General features: G+C 40.2%; 1 protein-coding gene across 5 annotated transcripts in view; it reads right to left on the bottom strand.

The window, feature by feature from the left end:
• The window catches only part of galnt13 (UDP-N-acetyl-alpha-D-galactosamine:polypeptide N-acetylgalactosaminyltransferase 13), a 349,729-nt gene that overhangs the window by 24,766 nt on the left and 305,296 nt on the right, over positions 1-19,667 (bottom strand). For 3 of the 5 annotated variants that reach the window (XM_048599345.1, XM_048599342.1, XM_048599344.1), the window contains one exon: positions 7,828-8,033. The exons of 1 other annotated variant lie outside the window; for it this stretch is intronic. In XM_048599345.1, coding sequence (XP_048455302.1) covers positions 7,848-8,033 — 186 coding nt within the window. In that variant the 3' untranslated portion in view covers positions 7,828-7,847. Of the gene's footprint in view, positions 1-7,827; positions 8,034-15,661; positions 15,750-19,667 lie in introns of those variants that run through there. One more of the 5 variants, XM_048599348.1, reaches the window with a different exon arrangement.

The raw sequence follows: 19,667 nt of genomic DNA, 5'->3' as shown, positions 1-19,667 counted from the left end.
GGAAAAGCTTTTCTGATGAAGGGTCTAGGCCCGAAACGTCAGCCTCTCTGCTCCTATGATGCTGCTTGGCCTGCTGTGTTCATCCAGCCCTGCAACTTCTTAAATTTTAATTTGATTCTGAACTGTAAATAAATTTGAATTGACTCTCTGGGTAGAATTTAATGTAGGTGATGGGCTCTTGCATTATACTTGTGTTGTATTATTTTGTATGCCCTGCTACATTAGGTGCTTAAGTGGGCAGCAGTGGATCTTCCCCAGATTCAAGGACTGTGGGGAGGGTCCTGCTCCCAGGAACTATCAGACAGAGGGAGAGTGTTGAGCTTGTACAGCAGCACCATTATTGTTGTCTGCAGCACTGGGTATTGTCTGCAGCTCATAACACATCTATCTGAAGCCCAGGATCATGAGATCATAGTTGGGGGTGGTGGTTAGAAGCATGGGGAGTGAAAATAGCTCTCATGGACTCCCCTTCCTGTTGCTGAATCCTTTATTTGCACAGTGTCCCCTCCATTACCCCCACCATAAAACCTGATGGCAGATTGACTGACTGTCCTCCTTTATAAAAATTGGAGATTGCTCTGCGTCTAATGTTTTGTATTACTGAGATGGCATATAATCCCATATTTCTAAAGCTTTCATTGGCCACTGATCTGGCAGACTGCCTGCCTGGAGTCTCATGTTGGAGCTCTGTGTGTCTGTTCTTTGCGTAACCATACTGCACAGCTGCCTCTAACCACAAGGTGGCACTGGAGGCTTCCTGACCTACTACCTACCCCACTCACAGTCAACACATTTTGAAAAAGTGGCCTGTAACAGGAATAAGGCCCTAAATTATATATTAAGGAACTAATGTTTATTTTAAATGTTAGTTTGGAATCCCATTAAAGGGCTCCATGAATTTAGCAATGAGGTCAACACCAAAGCAGACCATCACACAGCTAAATTGGTGACACTGTATGTCCTGGCATCACAAGTGTAAATACTTCTGAAATATTATTTCTGCCTTTACCACCCTTACAGGCAGGGAATTCCAGATTCTTACCATCTTCTGGGTGAAAAACAATTTCCTCACATCCCTTCTAAAACTCCTAACACTTACCTTACCAGAAAATATGACAGCGGCAGGGTTGGAAGTATTCAGGCTCCTGGCCCATCTGCTTCTTATCACCAGGCTCAGTGCATCTTTTTCTCCCCCTTTTTGGGTTTTTTTTCTAACATCAAGTTCATCTTAGCTTCTTTTGGTGGCTCCTGGTGAGGAAGGAGGTTCCGGGAGGCTGCTGCAGCAGAGAATGTGGTCTGGATCCAGCTATTCCTCGTGGCGGTGTTCGGGCCTGGGATTCCAATTGCCCAGGTTTCCTTGAGGCTTCCGCAGCATCTTTGTGGAGGCATGGTTGGTCTGGCCTAGCCTGGCATTCCTTTGGGCAGCTTCGGGGGCAGCCTGGGAATCCTTTTGGTGGCTGTTTACGTCAGCGTTGGTCTGGATCTTTTTGTAGCGGCTTCAGTCAGTCTGTGATTCTATGTGATGTTTTCTTCAGCATCATGGTGGGTCTGGCCAGGGATTCCGATGGGGTTTGGGTCCTCAAGCCCTGAGCTGTGAAATGGACTAAGTGGACTTTATCTTAAATTCTTTTAATTTATTTTTCTTTTTTTAATTATATTATTATGGAAGGACTGTAATACTGGACTTCTTATTTCTTTATTTTTCTACATTTTTTCCTAAGAATTGGTACTCATGAATCTGTAGCTAGGTACCTGTGTACTTAAAATGGTGCCATAAGCGGCAACTTGTAAACTTTTCACTGTATTCATGTGAGTACATGGGACGATAAATCTAACTCAATTCAATTAAATCTATGATAAAGAGATAACAAGGTGTAGAGCTGGATGAACACAGCAGGCCAAGCAGCATCAGAGGAGCAGAAAAGCTGACGTTTCGGGCCTAGACCCTTCTTCAGAAAATCTGTTAAATCTATGCCACCTGGTCATTGATACCTTCAAGGGAAAAGTTCCTTTCTGCCTACTATATCTAGCCCATCGTAATTTTATATATCTCAATCAAGTCCCTCCTCAGACTCCTCTGCTTCAAAGAAAACAATCCCAGTCTACCCAATCTTTTTGCGTAACTCAAACATTTCCTCAAGATATGCTTTTTTTGAAAAAGTGATCTAGTCAAAGGTAGACTCTGGATAAAAGTGGCGCTTTGGACAGTATATCTGGAATTTGACACCTGAAGCTGTCAAAGGGAGCTTCGAGGGGAGCACAACAAACTGAACTGTAAGATCTTGTATCTCAAACTGTGAACGATGGGAGAAAAGACATCAATCTGGGTGAGACACATGATTGCATTTCTTTTTTTCAAAACTCGACAAGAACAGGAGTTAAAAGCAAGTTCCAATACTGGTCTGAAACTAAAATAGAAGTTGCTGGAAAAGCTCAGCAGGTCTGGCAGCACCTATGGAGAAAAAAAATCAGTTAATGTTACAGGTCCAGTGACCCTTCTTCAGAACTGATGGTAACTGGGAAAACGTTGGCTTAGATGCAGAAGATAGGGAGGGGGATGGGGTAGGGAGTAAATGATAGGATAGAGCCCAAAGAGAGAGAAGAGCAGTTGGACAGACAAAGGAGTTGGTAACAATCTGGCTGGGAGGGTGAATAGTTGTTAATGGGGAAGGGTTGTTCTGAGGAAGGGTCACAGGACCCGAAACCTTAACTCTGGTTTTTTTTCTTCACAGATGCTGCCAGACCTGCTGAGCTTTTCCAGCAATTTCTGTTTTTTTTTCCTGATTTATAGCATCCGCAGTTCTTTTGGTTTGTAACAGGCAGCTCAGGGTCTTTTTTTGCAAACAGAACGTAGATGTTCTGCGAAGTGGTTACCCAGTCTACACTTTATTTCCCCAATGTAGAGGAGACCACACTGTGAGCAGTGAATGCAGTAGACTAGATTCTGGGAAGTGCAGATGTTGCTTCACCTGGAAGGTATGTTTGGGCCCTTGGATACTGGGGAGGGAGGAGGTAAATGGACAGGTGTTGCACCTTTGCCGGTTACAGGGGAAGGTGCCGTAGGGCTGTGGGGAGGTGTTGGGGGTGAAGGAAGTGTGGACAAGGGTGTCCCGGAGGGAACTGTCCTTGTGGAAGGCAGACAAGGGAGGGGAGGGGAATATGTGTCTCGTGGTGGAATCTCGCTAGATGTGGTGGAAATGGTGTCTGATGATCTTCTGGATGTGGATACTGGTGGGATGGTAGGTAAGGACAAGGTGAACCCTATCACTGTTGCGGGAGGGAAGAGAAGGGGTGAGGGCGGAAGTGCGAGAGATGGGTCAGACCCAATTGAGGGCCCTGTCAACAACGGAGCTGGGGAATTTTGGTTGAGGAAGAAGGTGGACATGTCGGAGGCTCTTTTGTCAAAGTTGGCCTCATCTGAACATATGTGACGGAGATGGAGGAAGTGGGAGAATGGGATGGAGTCTTTACAGAAAGCAGGGCGTGAGGATGTACAGTCAGTGGGTTTGTAATGGATATTAGTGGCCAGTTTATCCCCAGAAATGGAAACAGAGATGTCAAGGGAGGAGTCAGAGATAGACCAGGTGAAAGTGAGGGCAGGGTGGAAATTGGAAGCAAAATCGATGAACTTTTCCAATTCCGGACGAGAGTGGGAAGCAGCACTGATGATATCATCGATATATCGGAGAAAGAGTTGTGGGTGGGGGCTGGAATTGGACTGGAACAAGGAATGTTCCACATACCCCGTGAAGAGACAGGCATAACTGGGGTCCATGCAGATACCCATGGGCACCCCTTTGACCTGGAGAAAATGAAATGAGTTAAAAGAGAAGTTGTTGAGGGTGAGGATGAGCTCGATCAACTGGGGGAGGGTGGTGGTGGGTGGGGATGATTCAGGTTTTTGCTCCAGGAAGAAGTGGAGAGCCCCAAGACCCTAAGTTGTAACACCGGTCTGTACATGCTGGTGGGCTGAGGTACTTCTGTTGATTAATCTACATTTGTATTTTGCAGGTAAAAGACACTCTCACGTCGAGTAGAGGAAGCTAGTTAGCAAGCCAATTCAAAAGAAACAGAACAAATGAATATCTGAAAAACCAAGACCTCAAAACTGATGTTCCCCTATTCATTCTTCACAAGTTACCCAGAAGCACATTTTTTAAAAACTTTTTTTTGTACATCTTATTTCTAATTCATGTCCTTGTGTGTTGCATTATTGTTTTTCTCATGTATTTAGTAACTAGTAAAATCACTCTTTGGTTAACTCAAGAAAGCCTTGTAAATTAGCCAGAAGTTTTGCCAGGGCCAGAAGTTTTGGCTTCAAGTCACACCTGCCACGGAAGTATGGCATAACAAGTCCAAACTGGATGATTATAAATAATGATTTTTCCCTTTCCCTATTTCTACATCACTTTCACTGGAATTCTTTCAATAAAGCCTTTCAACTATCCATCTCCACCTCACTTCATTAAGATCTCCTTAAAAATTTGTGTTCTTAGTTACGTTTTTCAATCTCTTCTTTAGTTTCACAACTTTTTCCTTAAATTTTATGGAGTGCCTTGGGACATTACTGTTATGATACAAATAAAATTGTTTGCTGCTGAAATTAGTTTTGGGTATGCGTACAGGTGATATATTTGTTCTTCCATTGTACGTAAGATTTCTTTTCCAGTAACTTGTGGGACCCGATCAGAAATGCTGAAGGACAACAACTGCCCATTGAGGGAAAATTGTAATAGGACAGCACAAGGCATTTGAAACTGCATTCATGGCATTTAGCTGACTCATTCTTTACCTAAGCAATCTTGTCAGATTGTTAAATTAATTCCTGTATTACAAAGTTTTCCAATATTAATGCTAAAGGTCACTGCTGCCTCCTTCCACATTATTTGTATACGATTAAGTAGACGGTTCCCCTGCCAGGCTCATTAAGAACAGGTAGTTCTCCCGTAATGCAATAGTTGTGTTCTTGTGTGGTCTTGTGCTGTAGAAAATCGCCATGGAAAATCAGGTTATAGGGAATTCGCTATGGAAAATCACTATGCCTGTACAGCAGAAAGTTCTCGTTATCCAGACAGCATCCACTATTCAATCACATTACAGCCAATTCGCGTTAACAAAACACACATTATAGCAGAACTACATGTATCCCTCCTTTGATGCATTTTAGCATCTCCTTTACAGGTTAGAAACATTTGTAGACTTAAGCCTTACATTTGGTTCAGATGCCGTTTAACTTAGCCTGCACACTACTGGTATTTGTAAACTGCAGGTAACAATGGCTTTGGGCTCTGCACCCATTCCACAATGAGTTAATGTATATGGGCTGATCTGATGCAGATAACCAGTTGTTGGCAGGAATTGCCATCCTGTGGCACCCAACAATATTTAAACTGGCAGACTCCAGGATTTTAGATGGGATTAAATTGGGACTAATTGGTGTCTGAAATATCTCTCCATTGGACTTTCAGCAATTCATCAAGGTCCTTGGAACTATTGAGCCCTATTGTCTTCGTCATTCAGTCAGATTTGGAACAACTTCAGTAAGATTGTAATTTTATAAAGTTAGTGGTGCATTAGAATACTATATGTAATCTACAACTGCAAAGAGAAAATGAAGTGTAAATTTAAATGATTTCTCCAATGTAATTGTTCAATCATATATAAATCTAAAGTTTTGGCAAACATCTGTAACTCGGGTTGTGGATGAGGTTGTTGACTTGCTCACCGAGCTGGCTTGTTCAGACGTTTTGTCACCATGCTAGGTGACATCATCAGTGGACCCTCCGATGAAGCGATGTTATTCTATTCCGCTTGGAATTTACACCATCCGGTCCATTGTGGTGAGTACTGTCATTTCCGGTTTTGATCTGCATGGGTTTGTATATGGGGTCCAATTCTATATGTTTGTTGATTGAAGTACTGTTGATTGAACAAGCCCACAGCCACTCTACGACAAGCACTTACAAGGATTAAAGACCCCATTCCCACAACATGCAGAACAAACGTGGTTTATAAAATACCATGCAATGACTGCCACAAACATTACATCGGACGGACAGGAAGGAAACTAGCCATCAGAATACATGAACATCAGCTAGCAGCAAAACGACATGACAAATTCTCCTGAATATCAGTACATTCAGACAATGAAGGCCATCAATTTAACTGGGACAAGGTAACCATAGTAGCCTAAGCCAAACATAGACATGCATGGGAATTCCTAGAGGCATGGTTCTCCACCCATACTTCAATCAACTAACATATAGAATTGGACCTCATATATAAACCCCATACAAATCAAAACTGGAAATGACAGTACTCACCATAACGGACCAGACAGTATAAATTCCAAGCGGAGTAGAATGACATCGCTTCATCGGAGGCTTCACTGATCATGTCACCAAGCATGGTGATGAAATGTCTCAACAAAAACAAGCCAGCTCGGCGAGCAAGTCAACAATCTCATATATTAATCTATTTTTCACAATTTTTTGAAAATCCTGGAACATGCTTTATAGGTATACCTGTTCATAAACTGACATTGTCATTACAGGAAATCGTTCTTATTCTAATTTTTGATTTACTTTATAATTTTTGGTATTGTAATATAGCTCAAACACAATTGTGCGATTGAGATAAAGAAAATGAAAAATGATTTGCATCTATACAGTGCTTTCAATAATCACTCGATGTCTCAAAAAGCTGTACAGATGATAAAATACTTTTGAAGTACCATCACTGTTGTAATGTAATGAACACAGTAACCAATTATGCACTCAGTAAACCCCCACAAACAGCAATATGATAATAACCAAAAAATCAGTTTCTGTGATCTAGGTTGAGATAAATATTAGCCAGGATTGCAGGGATAACGCCTCTGCTCTTCTTCAGAATAGTACTACAAGATTTTTATGTCAACACAGAAAGCAGGTAAAGACTTGGTTTAATATCATATCCTAAAAACTGCCCTTCTTTCAGTCCAGAACTCCTTCCATACTACATTGGCAGCTTTTATTTTTGTATTCAAGCCCTAGCGTGGGACTTGAACCCACCATATTCTAACTCAGAGACAAGAGTACTAAGCACTGAACCATTGCTGCCACTCCACTTATCTGAATGAGTATTTTATATAATATACAGGCACCATAACCTTTGAATCACTTCAAAACCTCTGGAAAGTGTAAACAATGATGATACTTAAGCTTTTCGGGATCAAAACCGCAAGGACATATCTGCTGTTCACTATATGGAAGTTTCCACTGTAAGCATACACATTGGAGCTGAAATTCCTCTTGTAATGAAGAAGACTCCTTTAACCTCCATAATGAATGGCTCCCTATGTCAAAGTTTCAGTGCATTTAAAATATGATTTCAAAAGCTGACCATGATTGACTTGTCAATTCTAAAGATAAAAAAAATGCTCTGTGTTTGCTTCTTAAAAAAAAACAGTCCCTTAATATATTGAAAGCTTGGCAACTAAGTGATTGTTGGGATTTTTATTATGGATTATAAAAGAAAGGCTTGAATTTATATAGCATCTTCCACAATTGTTGGATGGTCCAAAACCCAATAAAGTATTTCTCAAGTGTAGTCACGTCATAGGATTTTAAAAAGCAAACACATTTTATTGAAAATTGTAACTTTTCAATTATGTAGCCAGGTCACGTAATGTTTTGATTTTGTCCAACCAACAGTTCCTGATAATTGTTGTCTGCATATATGAATCAAAATATAATTGAAAAGTTACATATGACTATACTAATCAGTACTGTACTATAAATACTAAGTCACTACCAAAATAGAATTTTACAAAGCGTGATTACTGACCTCTATTTTTGAATGTTATTTTAAAGGAAATAATCAGTTGGGCTGTAAAATATATTCCTGAAAACTTCTTGACGAGTGTAGTTTCTTAGGATCCATATTTGCAAAGGGCTGTCAGCGCAGCTCTCCAAAGCAGGAACATACTTCCCATTGTCCAGCTTCCTAGTTGATAGACATAATTGGCTATCTACATGAACAAATATGTGCTTCTGTGTGACAGAAAAGATATGAAGAGCTAGAACATGTGGAAATATAACCAAAGAGGCAAAGCAGTGAACAATCGAGAATGAGAAATCAATAAACAGGATAATTAACTTTAACCTAACTATAGAGAACCAATCTAATAAATCATAATTCATTCCTCTTACTTAGACTGATATACAAGTAAATAGCAATTTCCCCAAAATTCCTCTGATCACAGTCCCAGAGGATATGCTGAAATTGCTGTTCCCTCCTCCTGGCCCTATTGGATTTTGCTAGGTCAACAGGTGGCATGCAATTTTCATGGGGAAGGTATCTACAAGAGCAATTTTGGATACTTCTCCGGCATTGGATGTGAGTAGCCAGCAAGAGCCGTGGTGAAGTTGAAAGTGTGTTGAAGGCAGGCGTGTAGTTTTATAGACTCCATCCACCCAGAAATGGTCTTATCCTCTTGCAAAGAGGCTGATCTGGTTAACTTCAAAACAAAAATCCTGGATAGTTGCAGGTTGGTTGGCTCCATGGGCTCTGTGTGTCCCTTGTGAAGGCCAGTCCATATCTGATGCCTTAAAATATTGCTGGTCTCACAGATGTGAAAACCCAGCTGAGGAGTTGGTGCAGTACTGGAGTGTCCTCATCTCAAATCCTGACTGTTATTTGTCTTTTAAAGAGCAAGCAGTAGCTCTGCCCTTAGGCAGTAGGGAAATCCTGAGAAACTTACTTTAACTCTTGTGGAATTTCAAAGCAAACCAAAAAAAAGTTGCATTTATACAGTATTGCCAATGTTGTATATATTTATTTCATAATTCATGCTAATATTTGAGAGGTCATGGCCCTACCTCCAACACAGATCAGACAGATACATATTTACATCCAGATGACACCATGGGCATTTCTGGACTGGAATCTTTCACAAAACAGCAAAGAACAATCCAAGGAATCTTTACAGCCAATGGCAGAGAAGATCATCCTTGAAACCACCCCACTTTTCCAGGAGTAAGTGTGCCGTTTTCCATGCGAACATATCCAATAGCTGCTATCATCTACTTTGACAGTGAGTCAGGTAAGTTGCAGGTGAGGGATGATGGGTAATGACACAGGTTTAGATAATAGATGTCAATTCAGGGGAAGGTGGTCAGATCGATAAGGGGCATCACTTCAGGGAGCATGTTGGGGTGGGAAGGGTGCTGTGCTAGTCAGGGTAGTATGAGGGGAGGGAAACACAAATGATACAGGCCAGCATGGTTAGCCCAGGGGAATGGTTGTCAAGTCAGGTTGGGTTAGGTCAGGGCATCCAGGGATGTCATGGGTCAGGGGTGTAAGTTGAAGGACTGTGATCAGTGCTGAATTCAAGGTTCAATTTAATAGCTGGACAGGAATTACGGTAGGTTTTAAATCCTAATTTTTCCAACGTGACCATGAAGCTTAAGTGAGCTGGAATCCTTCGAAATCTCTGACTTTAAGGATCATTTTCAGAGGGACGCAAATTAAGGTTATTGCCACAACGGAATTTTCAATTTCTCAGGCACTTCCCTCAGAGTCAGCTGTGTCAGGTTTTTCTCAGGTCTCAATGGGCTCCAGACTATGCTGCAGCAATGACTATATGAACATTAAAAGTTCTGGAAGATTGTTGTTTTAAAGGTAAACTAATTAAAATCCAGGGCTTTAGTGGCTGCCTTACTCCTACAGGAAATGGAAATTCAGAAGTTTATTTAATAAGGACCATAATAGGAGAAGGTGCAATAAAACAGCAAGGTGTTAGCTGGAGATTCTAAGTGAGGGATAACTGAATTAAAGATCAGTTTGAGGATAGAAAAGACAAGGCTATGTTGTCATGGAGAGGGGTAGAGTTCAGAATGACTCTCTGGTCTCTATTTATCTGGTATTTGCTTATAAACAATATTAGTTATAGTCAATTTTAGTATGTAATTATGTATAACATAACATTTTGAATCAGGAAATGCATTTACTAATTCACAAAATCATAAAAAGAAACTTCCCTTCATGTTAACTTCAAATGACTTCCTATTTTTTTGTTAAGAAAGACTGTTTGTAAACCAACACAAATACATACATACATACATACATACATACATACATACATACATCGAGAACAATTTCAAGCCATGCCAGCAAAAGTGATCTAATCTATAGTGCTGATCTCAAGAGAAAAGTAGACTGGGAACTGAAGTCTACCATCATCTTGTTGAAGAGTTATAGCAAAAATGTGCTACAGAATTAGTTGTCTGATATCAGTTCTGATGACAATTTCTGAACTTGTAACAACATGGACACTCTCTCACCATGTGAGAAGAGTTTCAAAACTAAAATGTTTGCAATGAGGCCTTAACCTCCTCCATACTTGCAAGCTGCCACTTTAATGCTGTCTGATATCAGCACATCTGAGTATTCCATCATGAAACAATAAAACACTTGAGTGATATTTTTACATCAGACTCTAGGAGCTAAATTTGAAATTTACTCCTATTGCCTGGGTTTCCCAGGGGTCAGGGCATTCAGCATTGAAATGGATGTCAGATCTGTCCATCTCACCAGTCAGTGAGATTTTCAAAACCCCTTACGGAGGAGATGGAACAGAAGTACTCTGCAAGCCCCTTAAGGTTGCCTTTAACACCTCTGATCACTAGTGTCCAGTCACTCCCAGACCTGATTGTCACCCTCCTGCTCACAGACCTTTGACCTTCTCCCAACTGAAGTCATTGCTTTCAAGGGTCCCAAGTTTGACCATTTGAGGATGGCTCTGGGTGGGACACAGTTACCAAATGTTGAGATCCTACAAAACTTTTCAGTCATTTTCATCCTTACCTGCACCCTGCCTCCTTGCAAATATTTAATACAATAACCTAGATTCCGGACACCACGAAATTCCATGATATCAGGTCAAATATGGACAAGGACACCTCTTACTACTTATCACGTACCATTCTCTATCAGCTGAAGGATCATTGTTCCTTTGTGTTGAGCAACGCTTGAAAAAAAGCAGTGAAGATAGCAAGAGTGCACAATGTACTCTGATGGGGAATTTCAATGTCTACGACCAAGAGTGGCTCAACACCACCACTACTGATTGAGCTGGTCAAGTTCTAAAGGACATAATTGCTAGACTGGTTCTGCAGTAGGTGGTGAGGGAACCAACAAAAAGGAAAAACAGACTTGACTTCATCCTGCTGTAGGTGTATTTGTCCACGACCATATTTGTAAGAGGGACCACACAGTCATTATGGAGACAAAGTTCCAGCTTCCCGTTAATAATGTCTTACATTGTGCTGTGTGCCACTGTCATTGTGTTAAATGGGACATATTTTGAACAGATCTAGCAGCTCAAGACTGAGCATTAATGAGGCACTCTGAGCCATCAGCAGAACTGTGCTTCACCAGAATCTGCAACCACATGGCCTGGTATATCTTCCATTCTGCCATTAGCATCAAGCCAGGGGATCAGAAAAAAAAAACAAAACAGCAGATGCTGGAAATCTGAAACAAAAACAAAAAATGCTTGAGAAACTCGGCTGGTCTAGTCGCATCTATGCCGAGAAATCAGAGTCAATGTTTTGAGTCATTCTGAAGACAGATCACTGGACTTGAAACTTTAAGCATGCTTTTTTTTCCACACATGCTGCCAGACCACAAAGTTTTCCAGCAATTTCTGTTTTTGAGCTGAGGGACCAACCTGCTTCAATGAAGAGTGCAGGAGGATATGCTAGGAGCAGCACCAGGCATACCTAAAACTCCAGTGTCAATCTGACAAAGATACAACACAGGACTACTTGCATGCAAAACAGCATAAGGAGCAAGTGAGAGATAGAGCTGAGTGATTCCACAACCAACAGATCAGGTCTAAGCTCTGCAGTCCTGCCACATCTAGTCGTGAATGGTGGTAGACAATTCAATGACTCACTGGAATTAGTAAATATCTCCATCCTCAAAGATGGGGTAATCCCAGCACATCAATGCAAAAGATAAGGCTGAAGCAGTCACGGCAAATTTCAGCCACAAGTGCCAAATGGATGATCCACCTTGGCCTCTTCCAAACATCCTGAGTATCACAGATACTAGTCTTCAGCCAATTTGATTGACTCCATGTGATATCAAGAAATGGTTTGATGTACTGGATACTGCAAAGGCTTTGGGCACTGAAACACAAACTGTGCTCCAGAACATGCCACAGGCCTAGCTGTTCCAGTACAGTTACAACACTTGCATCTATCTGACGATATGGAAATTGCCCAGGTATGCCCTGCACATCCAAGGCAGGATAAATCCAACCTGCTCATTAAACCGTACCCTCCCACCCTGTCCCATCAGGCTGGTCTTGATCATCAGTAAAGTGATGGAAGGTTTCATCAACAGTGCAATCAAGCAGCACCTGCTCAGCAATAACCTGCTCAGTGACGCCCAGTTTGGATTCCATAAGGGCCATTCATCTCCTGAACTATTACAACTTTGCTTCAAGCATGGATAAAAGAGCTGAATTTAAGAGAGTGACAGCCCTTGACATGAAGGCTGCATTTGATAGAGTGTGGCATCAATGAGCCTGAGCAAAACTGGAGTAAATGAGAATCAGGAGAAGAACTCTATGCTGGTTGGAGTCATACCTGGCACATAGGAATTGATTATGGTTGTTGGAGGTCAGTCACATCAGCTCCAGAATATTTCTGCAGGCGTCCCTCAATGTTGTGTGCTGGGCTCAAACATCTTCAGCTGCTTCATCAATGACCTTCTTTCCATCATAAGTTCAGAAGTAGGGATGTTTGCCAATGACTGCACAATGTTCAGCACCATTCATGACTCCTCAGATACTGAAGTAATCCACGTTCATATGCAACAAGTCCTGGACAATCTCCAGGAAAGGTGGAAGGTAACATTTGTGCCACACAAATAGCCAGGCAATGACTATCACCAATACATATAGTCTAACCACAATTTAACCACCGTTTCTTGATATTCAATCATGTTATCATCAGTGAATCTCTCACTATCAACATGCTAGGATTTGCCATTGACCAGAAAATGAGCTAGGCTTGCTGTGTAAATACAGTGGCCACAACAGCAAGTCTGAGGCTAGGAACATGCAATGCGTGACTCAACTCCTGATTCCCCAAAGCTTGTCTATATCCAGAACACTATCCAGGACAAAGCAGCAGACGTGACTGGCACCACATTCACAAACATCCACTCCTGCCACTACCAACATTCAGTAGCAATAATGTGTACCATCTACAAGATGTATGGCAGAAATTCACCAAGGCTGCTTGGATAGCACCTTCCAACCCACAACCACTTCCTTCTAGAAAGACATGGGAACCCACCATCTGCAAATTCCTTTCCAAGTCACTCACTATCCTGATGTGGAAAGATATCACCAATCCTTTAATGTTTTTGCTCAAAATTGCACAATTTTCTTTCTAACAGCATTGTTGATCTACCTACAACACATGGACTGCAGCAGCTCAAGAAGGCAGGTCACCACCACTCTCTTAAGGGAAACTAGGGACGGGCAATAAATGCTGGTGCAGTCTGCGACCACTTCCCACAAGTGAATTATAAAAAACTGTTTCTTTCTTTACTGATGTTATCGAAAATGCTGAAAATTTTCAGCATTTTCTGTTTTCATTTTTTATGTTATTCAGCACTGATAATGCAGTAGCATTAAAATTGCTCTAGTTGCTATATGTAGCGGCATTATAAATATGCTGTGAAGATTTCTTTGGTTCAGTATTTATTTAAAAATTGACTGTCTAAAGATCAGAATTATTAGTATTGATCTATTAAACACAACATAGCAAGAGGAAATCTTGCAATGGACTTTATTTATAATTTTTATTGTTGATAGTGATAATAAGCTCATTACTTATTTGTAAAGACACTAAAATTGGGACCTTCATAGACAGTTTTAAACAACAAAGCCCAATTAATTGAAAAGGATGAGTCATCGTATCACATAGTACAGAATTTTCAAAACTGAAATTATCTATAGTAAACAAATAATCATAAGTAATTTACTTCTTTAAAACTCTAAATACCAGGGAAGAAAGTGTTAAAATTATGTTGATCAGTTGGATATCTCATTGTTATAAAATTTATACAATAAGGTTCATTGCAATCATTACAGTGTAGGTATTGAATGTGTAAAACTAGAGGGAGGATTACCTAAAAAGAAGAAATATGTTAATAGACATTCAGTACTCACAGATAATGAGGAAACAAAAATAATTGAAGGTAGATTTGTCATAAATTCAATACTAAACTATTCTAATTGTTACAGCTATATGAAAGCACACTTTTAGAAGCAGGCCATTGGAACTGAGTAAAACTTAAAAAAAATCCACTCTACATAAATATATTTTATTATTCAAAAAATATGTTTTGATGAGACAATTTCACCAATTACAAAAAGGTTTATTTGCCCATGTGTAGGTCATCATAATTTCTAATTAAATATTTGCAGTGGACCTGAATTTCTCTATCAATTTTTTTGCATTTCTTGAAAAAAAAAATCAGTTGTGGGACATGGGTGTCACTGGCTGGGCCAGCATTTATTGCCCGTTCCTTGCTGACTTGCAAAGGTGGTGATAAGCTGCCTTGTTGAACCACAGCAATCCACAAACTGGCAGTATGAAAATAGTAAACTGGATTATCAATAGCAATTTTAAACAAAGTTCATGGAAGTCACAGCTCTCGATTGTTATCATGATCTCTACTTGGAAAAAGTACATTTGCTGCAAAATAATTACAAATCATAGACACAATTGAAGGAGGACCCTTTGAGCCTGCTCCACCATTTAATATGATGGTGCCTGGTCATTCTACTCAGTACCCAGTTCCTGCTTTTGTCCCATACCCCTTGATCCCTTTAGCCCTAAGAACTCCTTCTTGAATACATTCAATCTATTGGCCTCAATTGCTTTCTGAGGCAGAGAATTCCACTGTCTGGGTGAAGATGCTTTTTTCCTTATCTCAGTCCTAAATGGTCTACAGTGTGTCTTTCGACTGTGAGCCTGTTTCTGGACTCCCTGGTAATAGGGTAAATGCAGGAAGGATGTTCCCAATCTACAAGATCTGAAGAACAATTATATATCTCAAAACATTAACTCTGTTTCCTTCTCCACAGATCCTGCCAACTTACTAAAAACAAGTTATTACTAGATTATACAGTTATTACTAGAACACTTGAAAAAGAGTAAAGTGGTGGCGAAATGTGTGTGCACTAGCACTTTGATGGGTATGCAGATTTAGAGGTACTGTGGAATATATGAACAAATATTCGGGTGAGGGGAGGATTTCAGAAAAACCTACCTTAAAATCATATTCCCATGTGCCTGTATTCTATTTGAGAAGAAGTATATATCTGAATCATTTCAAGTGTGATCACTCTTCTAGTCAGAAATTGCCCTCTTTGCAAATCATAAGCAGACCAGAGCTTAGCAATAATAATAATAACTAAATTATTAACTAAATTACACTTACCGCAAGCAATTACTTTGGTATATATCCAGCATTTCAAAATATTAGCAAATAATTTAACAACAATCTAAACACTTTCTCAGGACAAACTCTTATCCAAACATGTAATGAATGTATTGTTCAAGGTGCTGCTCTTTTAACTCGTTGAACTTTGGGTTTCTTTAATGTTTGTAGTCAACCTTCACTTCAGGGTTGGTTTCTGCAATAAGAGGCCTCTAAATGAAATATATCTTTCCACAGATCTAAATGAAAAATGCAAATATAATTTCAATGCCAATGTTGTAGGTGTTAACATATTAGCATGAACAAAAGATTGGTTAGCTAACAGGAAACAAAGAGAATTCTTAAATTTTCCATTTGGCAAGATGTAAAGCATGGTATGCCACATTGACTAGTGCTGGATCCTTGACTACTTTCAATCTATATCAATGACTTGGATGTAGGGACAAATGCATGATTCCAAAATTTGCTGAAGACACAAAGATAGGTTGCAGAGCAAACATAAACAGAAATTGCTGGAGAAATTCGGCCGATCTGATAGCATCTGTAAAGAGAAAACAAAGTTAATGTTTTGCGTCCGGTGAAACCTCTTCAGAACCCATTCTGAAGAAGGGTCACTAGACTCAAAATGTTAATGCTGTTTTCTCTTCACAGATGCTGCCACACCAGATGAGATTCTCCAGCAATTTCTATTTTTCTCAGATCTCAGCATCCACAGTTCTTTGTTTTCGGTTGCACAGTAAGATATGAAAACAATATACGGAGTCTGCAAACAGAGATAGGTTAAGTGAATGGACAAAACTTGACAGATGAACTATAATGTGGGAAAATGTGAAATGTCCACTTTGTTAGGAAGCAGCATATTATTTAAATGGAAAGAGATTGCTAAATTCTGTGTTGCAGGGAGGTCTGTGGTCCTGGTACGCAAAGTTAGTAACAGGTACAGCAAGTGATTAGGAAGAAAAATGGAGTGGTGTTGTTTATTACAAAGAAAATGCACCACAAAAGGTAGGAAAGTTTCATCACACTGCACAGGATATTAGAAGTGGTCTCACCAGCATACTTAGTACAACTTAGGTCTCCATATTTAAGGAAGAATGGAATTACATAAAAAGCAGTTCAGAGAAGTTCATTTGATTGATTCCTGGGTCAAAGGATTATCTTGTGAGGAAACATTTGGTCTGTATTCATTGTCAATTAGAAAAACAAACAGTGATCTTATTAAAACATGTAAGATTAAGAACGAAATTGATAGAATAGATGTCAAGAGGCCGTTTTCTTCTTAACGAAGGAACAAGAAATATAGGACACAGTTTGACAGTAATTGGGCTTCTATTTAAGATGAAGATGAGATAGAGATAGAGCGTCATTAATTTTGTGGCATTCTTTTCCCCAGAAAGCAGTGGAGACAGGGATGTGGATATTTTTAAGGCAAAGTTGGACAGATTCTTAACTAACAAAGAAGTCAAACGATATAAGCAGTAGGCAATGAAGTGAAGTTCACGCCGTAATCAGATAGGCCATGTTCCTGTGCAATGGCAGAATAGGTCAAGAGGCTGACTAGCCCACTCCTGCTACTAATTTGATACTCATAATTGGTGAATAGAAGCAAGTTAATCACAAGATAAATGAAAGCTATTAATTGGTTACTCAAGTGGAAATGGCAGGCCAAAGCAGCTACATTGGTCATTTGTTGTGAGTTAAAATATTTAATTCCCAAGTGCTTTTCTTTATATTTTAATAATATGCAAAACAATTTTGATCTAAATTTATAAAGCAGCTGATTGACTACAAGTATTGATTGAGAGATTGTTATGACTGCATTTCTGCAGCTGAAGTCTCTGCTGGAGGCACAGTACTAATTTGACAGATGTAACCTCCATTTCACAGTGCAATGGACTTCTAAAAATCAAATCACTGTATTGGCTGTTGTTCTGACAAACAGTGAATCGAAATATTTTTCCTGTGAATTAAATTTGTATCTACCATTCAAATCTTAGTATTTCCAGCAATCAGTTTCACTATTTCCTGTCTGCAAATGTATTTAAATATATATTTCCAAAGATTTGAGGGCAGATATCAATAGTAGGCATTTGAAATCACAGAGTGTTGCAGTGCAGAAAGAGTTCATTCACCCCATCATGCCTGCACCAGCTTATTAAATGAGCATCATTACCGATTGCTAATCTCTTGCATTTTTTCCCACACCCTTCCAAAAAATCATCCAATGCTCTCTTGAATACCTCAATTGAACCTGCCTTCACACATTTCCAGACAGTGCATTCCATTTTTCTAACTACTTGACCGGTGAAAAGATTTTTCCTCACTTTCGCAGATCACTTTAAATCTATGTCCTCCTCTTCATGTTCCATTTATCTACCATATCCAGCCTGCTCATGATTTTGAAAACTTCTGTCATATTTCCTTATAGCTTTCTTCTCAGCAAGGAGAACAGTCCCCATTTCTTCAAATCTATCCTCATAATTGAAGTTCCTCATCATTGGAAACATTCTTGTAAACTGCTTCTGCACTCTCTACAATGAATTCACACCCTTCCTATAATGTGGAGCCCAGGACTAAGACCTAACAAGTTCAACATGACATCCTTTCTCTTGTTCTCTATATCCCTGTTAGAAAGGCCAATGATATGGGTGACACAGTGGCTCAGTGATTAGCACTGCAGCCTCACAGCATCAGGGACCCGGGTTCGATTCCAGCCTTGGGCGACTGTCTGTGTAGAGTTTGCACATTCTCTCCATGTCATTGTGGGTTTTCTCCGGGTGCTCCGGTTTCCTCCCACAGTCCAAAGATGTGCAGGGTAGGTGGATTGGCTATGCTAAATTGCCCGTAGTGTCTAGGGATAGGTAGGTTAGACATGGGAAAATGCAGGGTTATATCGAAAGGATAGGGGAATGGGTCTGGGTGTGATGCTCTTCAGAGGGGCAGGTTGGGCCGAATGGCCTGTTTCCACACTGTAAGGATTCTATGATACTGTATCCTTTACTTACTGCTCTCATTATCCATTGACCATCACTCTCCTACCTATTACTCAGCCAATTTTTCATCAACATTGTTACTGTCCCTTTTATTCCATATAACTTTTCTGCCAAGTTTTTGTGTGGCATTGTATCAAGTGCCTTTTGAAAGTCCATGTGCACCACATTGACAGAACTACCCTTATTGAATCTTTCTGTTACCTCTTCAAGAAACTCTAGGAAGTTAGTTAAACATGATTCTCGCTTTAGAAATGCATGCTTACTCTTTCTAACCGACCCACCTTTTTCATACAAATCCTAACTTTGTCTGGAATAATCGTCTCCAGAAGCTTCCCTATCACTGAAATTAAACTGACTGGACTGTAATTGCTGGGTTTATCCTTTCAACCATTCTTGAACAAAGCCACAATGGTTGGAATTTTCCATTCTTCTGGCACCTTCCAGAGTCTCGGGATGAATGCCAGTGTCCCTGCAATTTCCACTCTCACTTCATTCAAAATCTTTGGATGCATCTTGTCTGGTCCTGCAGCATCATCAATTCTAAGTACCAACAGTCTATGCAACACTTCTCCCTGTTCAATTTTTTAATTGTTCTAAGGACTGAGTTTCTTCTCCTGTAAGCAGAGCCTGGGCAGCATCTCTCCTTGGTAAAAGACAGATGCAAAGTATTCATTTAATACCTCAGTCATTCCCATGCCCATGCCTCGGGTGATTCAAGCCTCCTTTGTCAATCAACTGTCTTTCTCTCTTTTTAAGCTCTATCCTATCGTTTACTCCCTACCCCACCCACCTCTCTATTTTCTGCATATAAACTGACATTTTCCCAGTCACCATCAGTTCTGAGGAACAGTCACCAGACCCGAAACGTTAACTTTGTTTTTTTCCTTCACAGATGCTGCCAGACCTCCTGAGCTTTTCCAGCAACTTTGTTTTTAAGCCAGGAAATCAAGCCTGGTTCAAAGAAAAGTACAGGAGGGAAAACAAGGAGCAGCGACAGGCAAATGAGCAGTCAAACAGTGAAAGCAGCCTGCAACAGACAAGGCTAAGTGATCATCCAACAAGGATCAGATCCGACACAGTTGCTGGAAATGCTCAGCAGGTCTGGCAGCATCTGTGGAGGAGAAAACAGAGTTAACGTTTCGGGTCCAGTGACCCCTTCCTCAG

The sequence above is a fragment of the Rhincodon typus genome, chromosome 7 (assembly GCF_021869965.1).
Source record: "Rhincodon typus isolate 14 chromosome 7, sRhiTyp1.1, whole genome shotgun sequence".
Taxonomy (NCBI): domain Eukaryota; kingdom Metazoa; phylum Chordata; class Chondrichthyes; order Orectolobiformes; family Rhincodontidae; genus Rhincodon; species Rhincodon typus.
This window is presented reverse-complemented; position numbering and strand designations above follow the sequence as displayed.